The sequence below is a fragment of the Colletes gigas genome, unplaced genomic scaffold (assembly GCF_013123115.1).
Source record: "Colletes gigas isolate AHSC1104 unplaced genomic scaffold, ASM1312311v1 Colletes_gigas_Sc00062, whole genome shotgun sequence".
Taxonomy (NCBI): Eukaryota; Metazoa; Arthropoda; class Insecta; order Hymenoptera; family Colletidae; genus Colletes; species Colletes gigas.
This window is the reverse complement of record NW_025106691.1, coordinates 289,685-303,425: the sequence shown is the minus strand read 5'-3', so window position 1 is coordinate 303,425 and position 13,741 is coordinate 289,685. Positions and strand designations below refer to the sequence as shown.

The window sequence follows — 13,741 nt, the reverse complement described above, 5'->3', positions numbered from 1 at the left end:
ATTGTCAATATTTTTACAATTGACAAGGAATATCTTTTGAGTCCCAAGTTGTCCCACGTTCTAACATATCTCAACGTTTTCAGGATACTTTCTTTTAGATAATATATAAAAATCGTAACCACCTTCGTCCACCTTTCTGAATTATTAATGTTCAAAGTTATTCGTGTCATGTAATCTTACGCGGGGTCGGTAGCCATCATCGGTACTCTACGGTGTTCGGCCACCTCTGGGAAAAATTTTAATGGGGGATTCTAGAAGCCAAAATAAGACGGAAATCAAGAATACCAATTTGTTGATGGAGGCTTCGTTAAAAAGTTATTAATATTTAAAGTTCCGCCCGTACTGAATTTTTTCCCCGAAAATGCGCAGGATTTCGGGAGTATGTCTATCTACCAAAAATGATTGTAATTGACCCCCACAACCGAGAATAATTTTTCCAGAACGATTTGAAATTTTTTAATTTATATGTTAATAATTTTTTAACGAAGCTTCCATCAACAAATTGGTATTCTTCATTTTCGTCTTGTTTTGGCCTCTAGAATCCCTCATTACAATTTTTCCCCAGGGGTGGCCGAACACCCTGTATAGCTATTTAGGTAATAAGTTGACGTGTATAAGTAGGTAAAGCTAAATGTAAAAATAATGCATTGTAGAGAACGTTCGTCTGTTTTAAACAAAAGCAATGTAATCTATACCACTTTCAAGTGTCTGTTCGCTCTCCTCTTAGAGATCATAGGAACAAAACAGGACGATTGACACAAACGTTTGTTTTATTTTTTTTCTGCATTCAGTTGGAACAGAACCATCGAACTGCATAGTGAACTGCACATTAAAAATATTTTTTCCGTAGTCTAGTTTTTTCGTTCTTTTATTCAGTTTAATATTCGCTTTTTACAGTTGTGTTTTGTATAGTTTATGTTTAGTGCATGTATTCTTTTGAGTTCAGTTAAGTTTATTCTGTGTGTAACAAATTGTATTCCGAGTTTTCTTCATTACTGTTGTTACGGAAGTGTTTGTTGTCTTTTACATTAAACAATGGAGGGATACCGTACAAATAGAGATTTATTTTTTACATTAAAAAATATGTCTAAAGATATAGATGATTATGGATTCTTATATCAAAAAATTTGTGAAAATGCCAATATTTGTGCAGAAACTTCGAGTGTACTGAAAATCAGTTTAAAAAAATTTACGTCAAAATTAAAAATGAAATGGGTGCAATCGCATTATATAGAACTGCAATTTCTAAAGCGAAATAAGACCTGGTTGGAGAAGGATTTTATGTATCCAAATGATATATTGGCACAAATTCCATCAACCTCACAAAGATCGAAACCAGTAGCAGCAAAACCGTCGACTGTCCAAATTTATAAAGGAAGAAAATTATACTCTCAGTGCACCAAGAGAGAAAAAATTCGTAGAACAAAATCTTTAGTAAATAGTTTTTCTTTGGAAGAACTACTGAGTGCAGTAAAAATGAGCCTACGAAAGCATGGAATGCATAAACAATCGCGTATGTTACAATATTTATTACAAAATCAAAATCTAGTAACTATTCTCAAAAATCGGAGTTTAAAAAAAAATATGTTCACACCAGAAAAAGCCTTAAGCACATTTGTATCTGCAGATCTTTCAAAACACCAATACTCCATCGTTAGAAATGAATCGATTAAATTGAATAATAACCCGTGGCCGTCATACTACAAGATACAGACAGAGAAAAGAAATTGTTATCCGCCGAAGGACACTATTGAAATAAATGAAGGGTATGGAAAAGTAAACTTACAAAGCTTATTAGATCACACGGCAATGAGAATATTAAAAAATATAAGAAATGTAAGTGGAAATGCAAAATATTTATTAACGTGTAAATGGGGGTGTGATGGAGCTGCAGATACAAACAAATCAGATAAACGAGGATAATATTTTTGTTTCAAGTATGGTTCCACTAAAATTACAAAATAAAATAACTTCTGAAAACATATGGATAAATCCTTGTCCATCATCATCATGGTTTTGCAGGCCCATTAAATTTGAATTCATAAAAGAATCGCAAGAAACAATAGAAAAGGAAATCCATCGAATAAACAGTGAAATTCAAATGTTAAGACCACTTCAAATAAATAATATTTCTGTAGAGTATGCCATGACTTTAACCATGGTAGACAATAAAATTTGTAATGCCATCACAAATACCAAATCAGCAATGTGTTGCTATATATGCAATGCCTCGACAATTGAAATGAATAATCTGGACCTCGTCAATTGTAAGCTTTGTGCTACGGAAAATTATTCTTTTGGACTGTCATCGCTTCATGCTTGGATTCGATGCTTCGAATGCCTTTTACATATTTCGTATAATTTGCCATTTAAAAAATGGATGGCTAATACCCCGGAAACAAAGAAGATTCGACAGGAAAGAAAAGAACATATACAAGAACAGTTTAAAGAAAAAACGGGTTTGTTAATTGATTATGTAAAGCAGGGATGGGGTTCATCTAACGATGGTAATACTGCAAGGCGATTCTTTTCCAATCCAGAAATCTCTGCACAAATTACCGGAATTGATATCACACTAATTAAAAAATTTCATATCATACTACAAGTAATTTCGTCTCCATATGCAATAGATGTTGACAAGTTCCATGCATACACCCAAAGTACCGCAAAGTATTTCGTCAACCATTATGGCTGGTATTATATGCCAGCCTCCGTTCATAAACTATTAATACACGGTACAGAAATAATAAAACATGCGTTGCTTCCTATTGGACAATTGTCAGAAGAAGCCCAGGAAACAAAACATAAAGACTTTAAAAAGTTTCGGAATTACAAGAGCAGGAAAATTTCAAGAACTGCAACAAATGAAGACATCTTGCACAGACTACTACTAACATCTAATCCACTCATATCAGCAATGAGATTAAACTCGTACAAAAGGAAAAGAAAAATATTAGATCCTGAAGCTCTACAATTACTCAAATAAGGACAGCAGAACTTAGCCCATAACTTCAAAAACAAGCGAGTTATTCAGGTGATCTGTTTAAAATGCCCCACCCTGTATATAAAATAAGGAATACACTTCTGGTTTATTTCGCTACATGTGTGGGAAACAATTACATTTAAAACATTGCAAAGACCAATTAAATAAACACAAATATAAAATTAATTAGACATAGTAGAAGTAATTACAAAATATTCTGTACATTATTAAAACGGGAGAATTTTGTAATATTTTTCTGTGCAAACCACACTTCGATATCTTTAATGGTTCGAAAGTCATACTAAAATGTCACTAAAATTTCTGATCCGGCCCACTGTGCGCCGCAGCGCCGGAGGACGGTCACCGTGGGGTTTTAGCCGGTAAGAGTCCGGCACTACCCCGAGCCCCTACTTGGTGTCCCGGAGTGTTCATGAGGATTTCCCCACGTACAAAAAAAAATCGCTTTATATAATGATGGGTTAAAGAAGTTAGGTAACTCTGATTTAATAATAAAACTAGATATATTCTTAAACCAACAAGAAAAATACAAGTGTTTTGTGTATGTTATGTCGCGTTCAAAGAATGATTATATTTACCTAAAATGATCTTGCGCGGTGTTGACGCACTGGCGATGCGGGGATAAGTCGGTTGAAAATAAAGGCTGTAATAGAATTCATACCGGTTCACGGATTCTATTTGGTTTAAAATTGATACGAAAGGGTACTGTAGCCCGATCTCACGAGATGTAACTGACTATCAAAACCGTAGACAGCGTAACGAAACGTGATGTTAACTGTAAACGTAACTGTACGATTCTGGTCCCCCGAGTAAGGAAACCAAGGAGTTTATATACCCAAAAATCTGTGAGGAAGGATTCAGATGCACGTTAGACATTACCATATTTGGTAATCTCCGAACTTCGTTAGTCACCGAGCAGCTGCATCTCGTGGGAACTGACTCTACATTCCAAAGGGTAGATAAGTAATAGGGCGTTTTCCTAATACACGTAAGTGGTAGTGTGTGTGTGTGTGTAATAGTTCATTCCTCTTTCATTTGGTAAGTATAAAAATACTTAAAGTATTATCGCATGAGTTATTTGCGATATTCAACATTTCGTTATTTGTTACCTAGATACTTACTATTTGTTTGAGAATCGAAGGCCTTCGTACAGACAACGATTTATTCTTTATATTAAGAAGCTGCAAAAGAGATATGAATGACTACATATTTTTGAACGAAAAAATAAACGAAAAAATTCATATTCCTTCCGAAAATGCGAAAGCATTATAAATAAGTTTGAGCAAAATTTACTTTTAATTTATAACAAAGATGGATTAAAGCGCGATATACAGAAAGTAAATTTTTAGAACAGTACAATAAATGATTGCAGAGGGATTTTCTGTATCCCCGTACAATAAATGAAGGTACTTCATCGAGAAGTGCTGCAGATAGAGCATCGTCTTCAAATGTTACTGTATATAAAGGAAGGAAATTATTGTCGTAATGCATTACTAGGGAAAAAATGAGAAGAGTGTGATCTTTAATTTCCAATTTTACTTTAAGTGAATTACTGAACGCAACAAACATGAGCTTGCGTAAGCATGGCATGACTCAACAAATTCGACTTCTTAAATATATAGAGTCAAATGAATACAGCAAAAGAATTGAAGTACTTCTTAAAGGAGATTTGTTATTCAAAAAAATATCATTTAGTTCAGAAAAAGCTTAGAGCATTTTTATCATGGCAGACCTCTCGAAATTTCAATATATTACCATGCGTAATGAATTCATAAAATGCAATAATTATCAATGGCCTTCGTATTTCAAGTTATTGATAGAGAAAAGAAATTGATATCCTGCAAAATACGGTCAAAATAACAGAGTTATCTGCAGAACTAAGTGTTCAAAGCGTATTAGATCATACCGTTTCCCGCATAATCAAGGATATAAGTGCATTAGAAACTAGTGTGCTATTGCTTATTAGCAAATTGGTCTGCAATGGTTCATCTGGGCAACAAAGATACAAACAACTTCAATATGAGAATCTTAATATTAACACATTCGCTGCCAAGCCTATATTATATGATGCTATTCCCATTGTCATTTATATTTTGAGTGGTATTGTTTACCAAAGTTCTGTTATTTCTTGGTAAAAACACATATATTATCATACAAAATCATTTACATGCATAAAATCAAAGACGAGTATACTCGCCGTGGGCAATGGGAAGGCAACAGGATTCGACATCCTTTTTCGTATTTGCGTACGTTTAAGTAAGAATCACCATAAGTTACTAAAAGTGTTTGATGGGCTTCGGCAGCAAATTTCTTCAAATCAAACAACAAAAGTAATGATTGTCGAAAATACAATTTTGAGCGTTTCATGATTAGCGTCTGCATACACTGAATAACTCAATATGTAATACTAAACGGAAATCTGTTATTTTAGTAGAGAAATGTCAGAACCATCGAATTTAACATTTAAGCTAAGCTATTTGCATTGATACTTCGCATTTTCATCAATAGATGTCGATAAATTATCCCGTTTTACAATGCAAACTAGTTTCAAGAATGGACGACGATATATCAACTAAGGTAAAGGTACCAGTAGTTGACCATTTTCTAAAAAACCATAAAAAATAAGATTTTTATAAAATGTGCACTTTTGATGAAAGTGAACCTCGGATGCTACATCATCTGTTGGTGAAATTTTGAAACAATTACATGCGACGTGAAGTATGAAGTAACAACGGACGTCTGAATTCATTAAGGTTAGTAATATGCCGATATATAATATTTCTATTTCCTTAACGATTCTGTTAAGAACAGCTGTAGTACCATTCAAGTAAAAAATCCATATGTTGTGAACTTTCGCGACTGAATTATTTGCTTTTTAAATTCTCACAGAATTTTGTAAGTGATACATGCATCGTTTTTGTTATTCTAATCACAAAAACAATAGTATATTAGGGGGTCAAATACTGAATATTGTTTTTAAACAATTTTCAGAAGTTGACAGGCGTGGTCAATTACTGACGTGACTCATTTAAATTTGTTTACGATTTATAATGTATCCATTTTATATCTAAGATTGTTAGGAGTACAAAATAAAATTAAAAATTTTGTAGAATGCTGTGTTTTAGAGGATGACCACATGGTCAACTATTGATTGCATTCACGGTCAAGTATTGATCAATGTCCACTTTTTTTAAAACAACCATGTGCGTGACATAAATATCAACGGAAAATTAAAATGCATTTATTTAAATATTTATTTCAGAAATTATTTCATTACTAATCGAGAGATGCCTCCTATCAAGGGTTCCTTTAAAAATTATTTTGAAGAGACGATGAAGGCAGCCATTGAAGATGTTCGGTTGCACAGAACATCAATAAGGGCAGCAGCAGGTAAAGCCGTACCAAGGATAACCCTTAAATACAAAGTGGAAGGTAAATCGCCTGTAGAGAGAAAGATGGGACCTCCTCCAATTTTAAATCAAGCTGAAGAGAATGAAATCCGTCAATGGATTGAAAAAATGGCTGCAGCTGGTTTCCCAATTACGATGGAAAAGCTTGTAACTAGCGTGGAATGTATCATCAAAGAAGTGAAACGTCAAAACCCGTTTAAAAATGATCGTCCTGGTAGGACATAGGTGAAGGGTTTTTTTAAGTAGATATCCTACAATATCAAAAAGAGTTTCACAAAATCTAACAGCTTCACGAGCAGCAGTCACCAGTGCTAATATACTCAACTGGTTTTCCGAAGTATACAAGGTGTTCGGCTACCTATAGCAAAAATTTTAATGAGCGATAGTAGAGGCCAAAATAAGACGAAAATCAAGAATACTAATTTGTTGATGGAGGCTTCGTTGCAAAGTTATTAACATTTAAAGTTCCGCCTGTAGAATGACAATCCGCTAAACAGCTGCGTTCGCGCGGACGGTTGCGGCAGGCCAGTGCTAGTGGTTCTCACGCAGCATGAAAAATTCTACTTACCGACATTATCGACAGCCTTAGATTTTTGTCCACTTATGTGAATGCGAACACCTTACGTTGAATAAGATTCAACCTGTCTTATGAAAATCCAGAAGGGCATTTCAAAACTCGCCCAACGAGATTTTCACCGAGAAAGGGTGAATGCCAGTTCCAATACACAATGTTGTGAACAAAAATCACCCACATGCGATTATACACGCCCCACGATTGTCCACAGTGTCCACAAGTATCCACAAATAATCCTTTCAGGTACTAACCACTATGCAATTAAATCAACACGTACCGCGATTATGTTATTCGTGAATGTCTACGTGTACGTGTATCACGATTCTTCCGAGTTACTTACGAATAAAACTGTTATAAATTTTTCAAATACACTTCAATTTAAAAATGTAAAAACGAATCGCAGGATAAATGAAATTTTCGCATCGATTTACGTTTACGGCAAAGAATGTAACAATACTAGCAGCTGACTGTGCCATCGATCGACGAGGTTCAGAAAAACAAATGCCGAACAGGACCCCGATTCTACGTCACTCGCCTCGCTTATCTCTCTCACACACAGCGGAGACAAAGGGCAGCATCGGTACGTGTTCGGCCAGCTAGTCAGTCGTAAAACGCGTTCACGCGACACATTTTAGACATATTTGATTCAGTTATTGTTGCGACGCGAGCAGGACCTCGCAATTTAGACTTTATGGCAGGGTTAGTTGGCAACAGTCAAGGCCCTCGGTCGAGCCGTTGGCTGGGCCTGCAAACGACCCTCAGCCTTTTGTTTCTCAAGGGTAACCAAGACGGAGTTTTCTAGACAGCTGAAATGCACGTGCGCGGCTAGCGCGCACTTTCACTTGGCTAGCTTTCTCTTAATTGTTACTAACATTCAAATTTACTAGAAAACTCCGTCACAACCCCGGAAAGGGCTTCCTCACCAGAGCCTGCCCTTTCCGCCAGTACAGTCAAACCACACCCACACAGAACAACTACACCAATCATTCAGAACCAACGACACTCCTACAACGCGACACATTAGCCAATAAGAACATTCCACCATCCATGTAAATACCGACATCAGACCTGAAATAGACATTCCACGTTACACAGTCAAAAAGTCAACTACGCCCGTTCAGTATTACATTTCATTTATTCCAACTATTCCGATAGTAATAACTTACTCTTCGGAAAGCGTTCCTTTCGCGCCACTCCAATTTTACCGGTCGCGAGAGTCCACACAACAGTTATGTATTAAGTAGCATGTAAGAAATACAGTGATATAAACAATCAGCGAATACTTATTAAATTCCTGTTTACATTTTTAAATTGAAGTGTATTTGAAAAATTAATAACAGTTTTATTCGTAAGTAACTCGGAAGAATCGTGATACACGTACACGTAGACATTCACGAATAACATAATCGCGGTACGTGTTTATTTAATTGCATAGTGGTTAGTACTTGAAAGGATTATTTGTGGATACTTGTGGACACTGTGGACAATCGTGGGGCGTGTATAATCGCATGTGGGTGATTTTTGTTCACAACATTGTGTATTGGAACTGGCATTCACCCTTTCTCGGTGAAAATCTCGTCGGGCGAGTTTTGATATGCCCTTCTGGATTTTCATAAGATAGGTTGAATCTTATTCAACGTAAGGTGTTCGCATTCACATAAGTGGACAAAAATCTAAGGCTGTCGATAATGTCGGTAAGTAGAATTTTTCATGCTGCGTGAGAACCACTAGCACTGGCCTGCCGCAACCGTCCGCGCGAACGCAGCTGTTTAGCGGATTGTCATTCTACAGGCGGAACTTTAAATGTTAATAACTTTGCAACGAAGCCTCCATCAACAAATTAGTATTCTTGATTTTCGTCTTATTTTGGCCTCTATTATCGCTCATTAAAATTTTTGCTATAGGTAGCCGAACACCCTGTATAACTACCTAAAGGAGAACAATTTTGAGACGATCTTGGACGACCCATCACGGATTTTCAATTGTGACGAAACAGCATTCTTTTTGAAACCTAAAGGCAACAACGTGTTGACGAAAAAGGGGTGTAAAACTGTTTACCAACAAGTCAATCCAGATGAAAAGGAGTGTGTGACGGTATTGTTGACGGGCAGCGCCAGCGGTATAGTTGCTCCTACAGTAGTTTTGTTCAAATACAAACGTATACTCCAAGAAATTGCTGACAATTTTCCCCCAAAATGAGGCCTGGGTAAAAGTGACTCAGGTTGGATGACATGTGAAGCGTTCTTTGAGTTCGCTGTCGATATATTTCACCCATGGTTGGTAGCAACAAAAGCAACGTTACCTGTCATTCTTTTTATTGATGAACATGACTCACGTTTAAGCTTTCAAACAAGCCAGTTTTTGTCATAATCACGGTATTATTTTGGTGGCACTTTACCCTAATGCAACCTATCTAATACAGCCCATGGATGTTGCTGTTTTTAGAACACTCAAAGAAAACTGGAAAAAGAAAGTACATGAATGGAGAATTAACAATCTTGATGCCCCAGTTTTAAAAAGAAAAGATTTTCCGAAGTTGCTCCAAGAAGTGATTGACAAAAATGTAACTGCATCTATTCTATCTAATGGATTTCGGAAATGTGGTTAATATCCGTGGAATCCATCAGCAGTGAACATCTTACCGGGACAAAAACAACAAGTTGAAACGGGAATTATGGAAATATATTTGTCACGGATGGAATATTGGAAACAAGGCTTCCGATTTCTAAATGAAAATATAAAACCTGAAAAACTTAATCCTTTGCACTCGAGAGGTGATTCTCACTCACCATGTGGTTTGGTGCCGCAACTGGAGAGGTGCCTCTCGCTCACCACTTGGTTTGCTGCGGTAACTCGATGCGCGGCAGTAACTGTTTACGTTTAGTTTCTTCGACGCGGGTTCCTACGCTCTTTCTGTATAATCTTATGAAGTGTAAAATGACACCCCTTCAAATGGAGATAAGACTTTCTTATCTGAAATTACTCCGCAACCACGAACTGGACTGCATTTTTGGCATTAGTTCGAACCTGACAGTCATGGCAGAGAGACTACTAAAGTTAAAGTTTTTGATCCCTAAAAACATGGAACGTAATACTGAAATAAATTCAAGTGAAGATGAATTTGATTTCACGGTGCTTAAGGGGGGCAACCACTTTAGGAGACCGAAAATTAGATGATTTTTGGGATTTTTTTTTATTGCGAAAAAAAAAACGGAAATTTCCGCAACTCAAACAATAATTTTTTCATATTTTCATATATCTCTGGTAATTTTTTCAAGTTGTTTCATCCATTGTATTAACCGTTTGCGTACCAGAGGGTTTTGAAAAAACACGATCGAAAAACGCCAAGGAGCGCAATCGCGCTCCTTCGATTATGTGTGGAAAAAAGCCGAAGAGCGCGATAGCGCTCCTCCGGTTACGTGTCGAAAAAAGCCGAAGAGCGCGATAGCGCTTGTCATATTTAATGCGGTAAATAATCGGGTGGACCGTCAATTGTCTGTTTCGGCCAAATGCCCTGGCTTTTCTCGACACAAAATCTGAAGAGCGCGAAAGTGGCTCGTGGTACGCAAACGGTTAAGGTGTAATCCGCTGTGTCCCTTGGCGTGTCCTCATCGTCGTTGTCGACTTGCGGGAATCGTGCAGCTCGCAATTAGCATCTGAAATAGTCCAAAAAATTTTGATACATTCTTAAGATGTTTTTAAAGAACATGAACTTAAATTTTAAAAAGAAATCGAGAATTTAATGTTAGAACGTGTTTGAAAAGAAAATGATCGATTTTTAGCATTTTGTTTCCCGGCATTTTGCAATAATAAATATGTTTTAAACAATCTAAGCTTTCCAACTTTAGGTTCATGTTTTAATAAATTATATTATGTAAACGTGTTCCAAATTTGAAGATGATCCATCAATTAGTTTTTGAGTTATGATTCCCGCAAATTGAAAAAATGTCGTTTCGAGAAAACACGTTTAAAGTTTCACAAACGAAAAATTCAAACTCAAATGTGTTTAATCAAATGATAAAGTGTCTTACCGATTAATCAGCGATTCCAGCACCATACAGCAGTCCTTCCTCTTCCTCATGGAACTCATTTGCAGCTTGCATTTCCTCTTTACGAGCTGTTCGAGCTGCTTTTGTCTCTAATGAGTTTCTTCTATTTTGCCGAGCCACGCGAATCTGATCCATTTGCTCAACATATCCGTAGCTCTGCCTGCCAACTACGATTTGTAATTCATTCATGACCATGAGTAGGGCTGAATTTCCTTCGTTGAATAAAATAGCAGCAAAAAAGGCCGCTACCTCGATTACTTTGTACCCAGAATGGAGATGTTTTGGAGTGAATAGCCAAACGGTCGAGTTAAAACTTTCGTTTGCATTCTGCGTATGACCGCCTAAACATCTCTGCAATAAATCCTCTCTTGATAGATCTTCATATATAGGACGAATATGCTCTTGTACATCCGGGTGTAATGGGGGTGGATGTGGCTCAGGCTCCGTTCCGAGAGCTGTAGCCTGCTGCCAATTGCACCAGCTGTCGACTCCCTCCGGGCAGTTTTCATGTCGCGGATTTTCGTCTGTAGACTGCAGATGATGGAATGTGGCCATTATAGCCTTTTTCATGTCCTCCACGCTGTTAATATTTCTCCGAATTGCCAATCCGTAATAAGTGGCAAGTTTCTTCAACAAAGCCTCGGTCAATTTTCCTTTGCCACTTAGTTTCTCTTTTTTCCTGATATTTCGCAGGCGAGTCCCCATTCTTTTCTGAACGTGGCAAATACATTCGCTCTTGCAAACTGGAAACTCATCGCCGTAAGGATTGAGTTTCAGGATTGCATTGAAAGTTTTGGAATCACCATCACCAATGTAATTTCCATATTTCACTCCATAGAGTTCTTCTGATCTCGAAAACATCTCTTTGATTGATTCTACCTCCATGCTTCCCGAAGAGCCATGGTGATTTTGTGCACAGTTTTCTTCATCATGTTCTTCTTTCCACTCTTGGTATTCTACTGTATTTTGAGGCTTATTTTTCCAATATATACACGCTTGACAATAACTACTTTTTACCATCATATCGACGACTTTTCCAGAATAATACCCTATGAGAGTTGTTACGCCAAACAACGATTTAAAGCCACGTTTTTTCCAACTACCGTCACCAGATACTTTTAAATCCAGTAGTGGTCTCTCGCGTTGCTCATTTTCTGTCTTTTCCTCCTCTACAGCTTTTCTACAGCAAAATTCAAACACTTTCTTCGAAGCCACATGGATATGACTGTAAATTTTATTGTAACTTTCTTCAGCCAAACCGCTACCGATATCCATATAATTACAGAATGTATTTAACCCCTGTCTACCTATGCCTAAGAGACGCATGACGAACACAATTCTACGATTGATTTCAAAACCAGTATTGATGAAGGGACCTGAATTTATTTCTCTTCGTCCACATCGGCAATTGACAACAATCTTAAAACCAAGGCCTCTGATTCCAGTTTCTTCAAATTTTATGTTCTGCTTGCAACTCCCACAAATAAGGATATCAGACAACGCCGTGAATACAGTGAAAAATTCAATGAAACGATAACAGTGTAACGGATTCACGCGAACGTTTTCACTCGTAGCAGTACTAAGTTTTTTCGCGCTAGCACTCGGACCCGCGGTTTCACTTGCATCTTTGCTAGTAAACTGATTCCCATGGAAAGATCTCTTCCGTGGCTTTTGGCGTCTTTCAGATGTGTTATGATCACCTTTTGGATACGATGACATTTTGCAACTGTAGAATATTCACGATGCGTCCTACGCAAAAGCCGAAGCTAAACTGAATCCAGAATGATGGTGACGCTTCTATAGTAGCTTCTATTCTATTGTTCTGACTCATTTGTTCCACCCCAAAGCAAAGGTACTATGATCTACGTTACCAGGTGAGTCATAAAAAGGGACTACCTGACTCAGTGCTCGTGGATACCTGGGCGCGCTTGGGAGTCGAGCGGAGAGTCTTTATCATTTATATACATACCGTTAGAAGGAATCCGAATATCGTTTTGAAGTTTTCAGGGTATATTCTTAAGATATTTTGCTAACGATTTATGAAATAAAAAAAAAAAAAAATTTTTGAAGCATCTAAAGTGGTTGCCCCCCTTAAGAAGGAAATTACGTCCCTACACAAAGAACTTGACGATACAGAGAATAACAGCAGTAGTGACGATAGTGACGAAGTAAGAGGTGTAAGAAGGCGATAGATCGGAGTAATAGACAGTGAATGTGACAGCGATACTGATACTACAGAAGATTCACAATCGGACAGTTCTGAATGGATTAGTTGCATTGAATCAAACACCGTCAAGAATAGCATTCATAGCCGGCGACACTACTGCAGGACGCACGTACCACCAGATAAGAACGAACCATTAGATTTTTTAAAACTCTTTGTTACTAATGAACTGGTGAATGAAATAGTTATTGAAACTAATAATTATGCTACAAAAAAGTTAGAAGGAAAGACATTATCATCGTACTCGATATGGCGAAATTGGCGGAGTGTAACTATCGAAGAAATGTAGACATTTATTGGTGTTATAATAAATATGATGTCAGCGGAATGATGTCAGCTACATTCCTTTTTATTCGAACAAGTTCACGAGGGATAGATTCAATCAGATTTTTTGGATGCTCAATCCAAAGACAACATGCGGGGCCACGAACACGCTTACAGCTAGTTGGCTGTTTCCTTGATTATATAAATTCAAAATTTTTT

General features: G+C 37.1%; 2 protein-coding genes across 4 annotated transcripts in view; both read right to left on the bottom strand.

The window, feature by feature from the left end:
• LOC122403581 (zinc transporter 1) overlaps positions 1-13,741 on the bottom strand; it is a 376,987-nt gene that overhangs the window by 153,076 nt on the left and 210,170 nt on the right. The gene's annotated exons all lie outside the window — the stretch shown is intronic.
• Positions 9,181-13,004, bottom strand: LOC122403579. The gene is made up of 2 exons (XM_043407177.1): positions 11,017-13,004; positions 9,181-10,641 (listed from the first exon to the last, which is right to left on the bottom strand). The coding sequence occupies exon 1, from the start codon at positions 12,751-12,753 to the stop codon at positions 11,020-11,022; it is 1,734 nt and encodes a 577-aa protein (XP_043263112.1). The 5' UTR covers positions 12,754-13,004; the 3' UTR covers positions 9,181-10,641; positions 11,017-11,019.

What these genes read in the sequence shown, in the direction of transcription:
- LOC122403579 (XM_043407177.1), bottom strand. Translation starts at nt 12,753, where the DNA reads ATGTCATCGTATCCAAAAGGTGATCATAACACATCTGAAAGACGCCAA.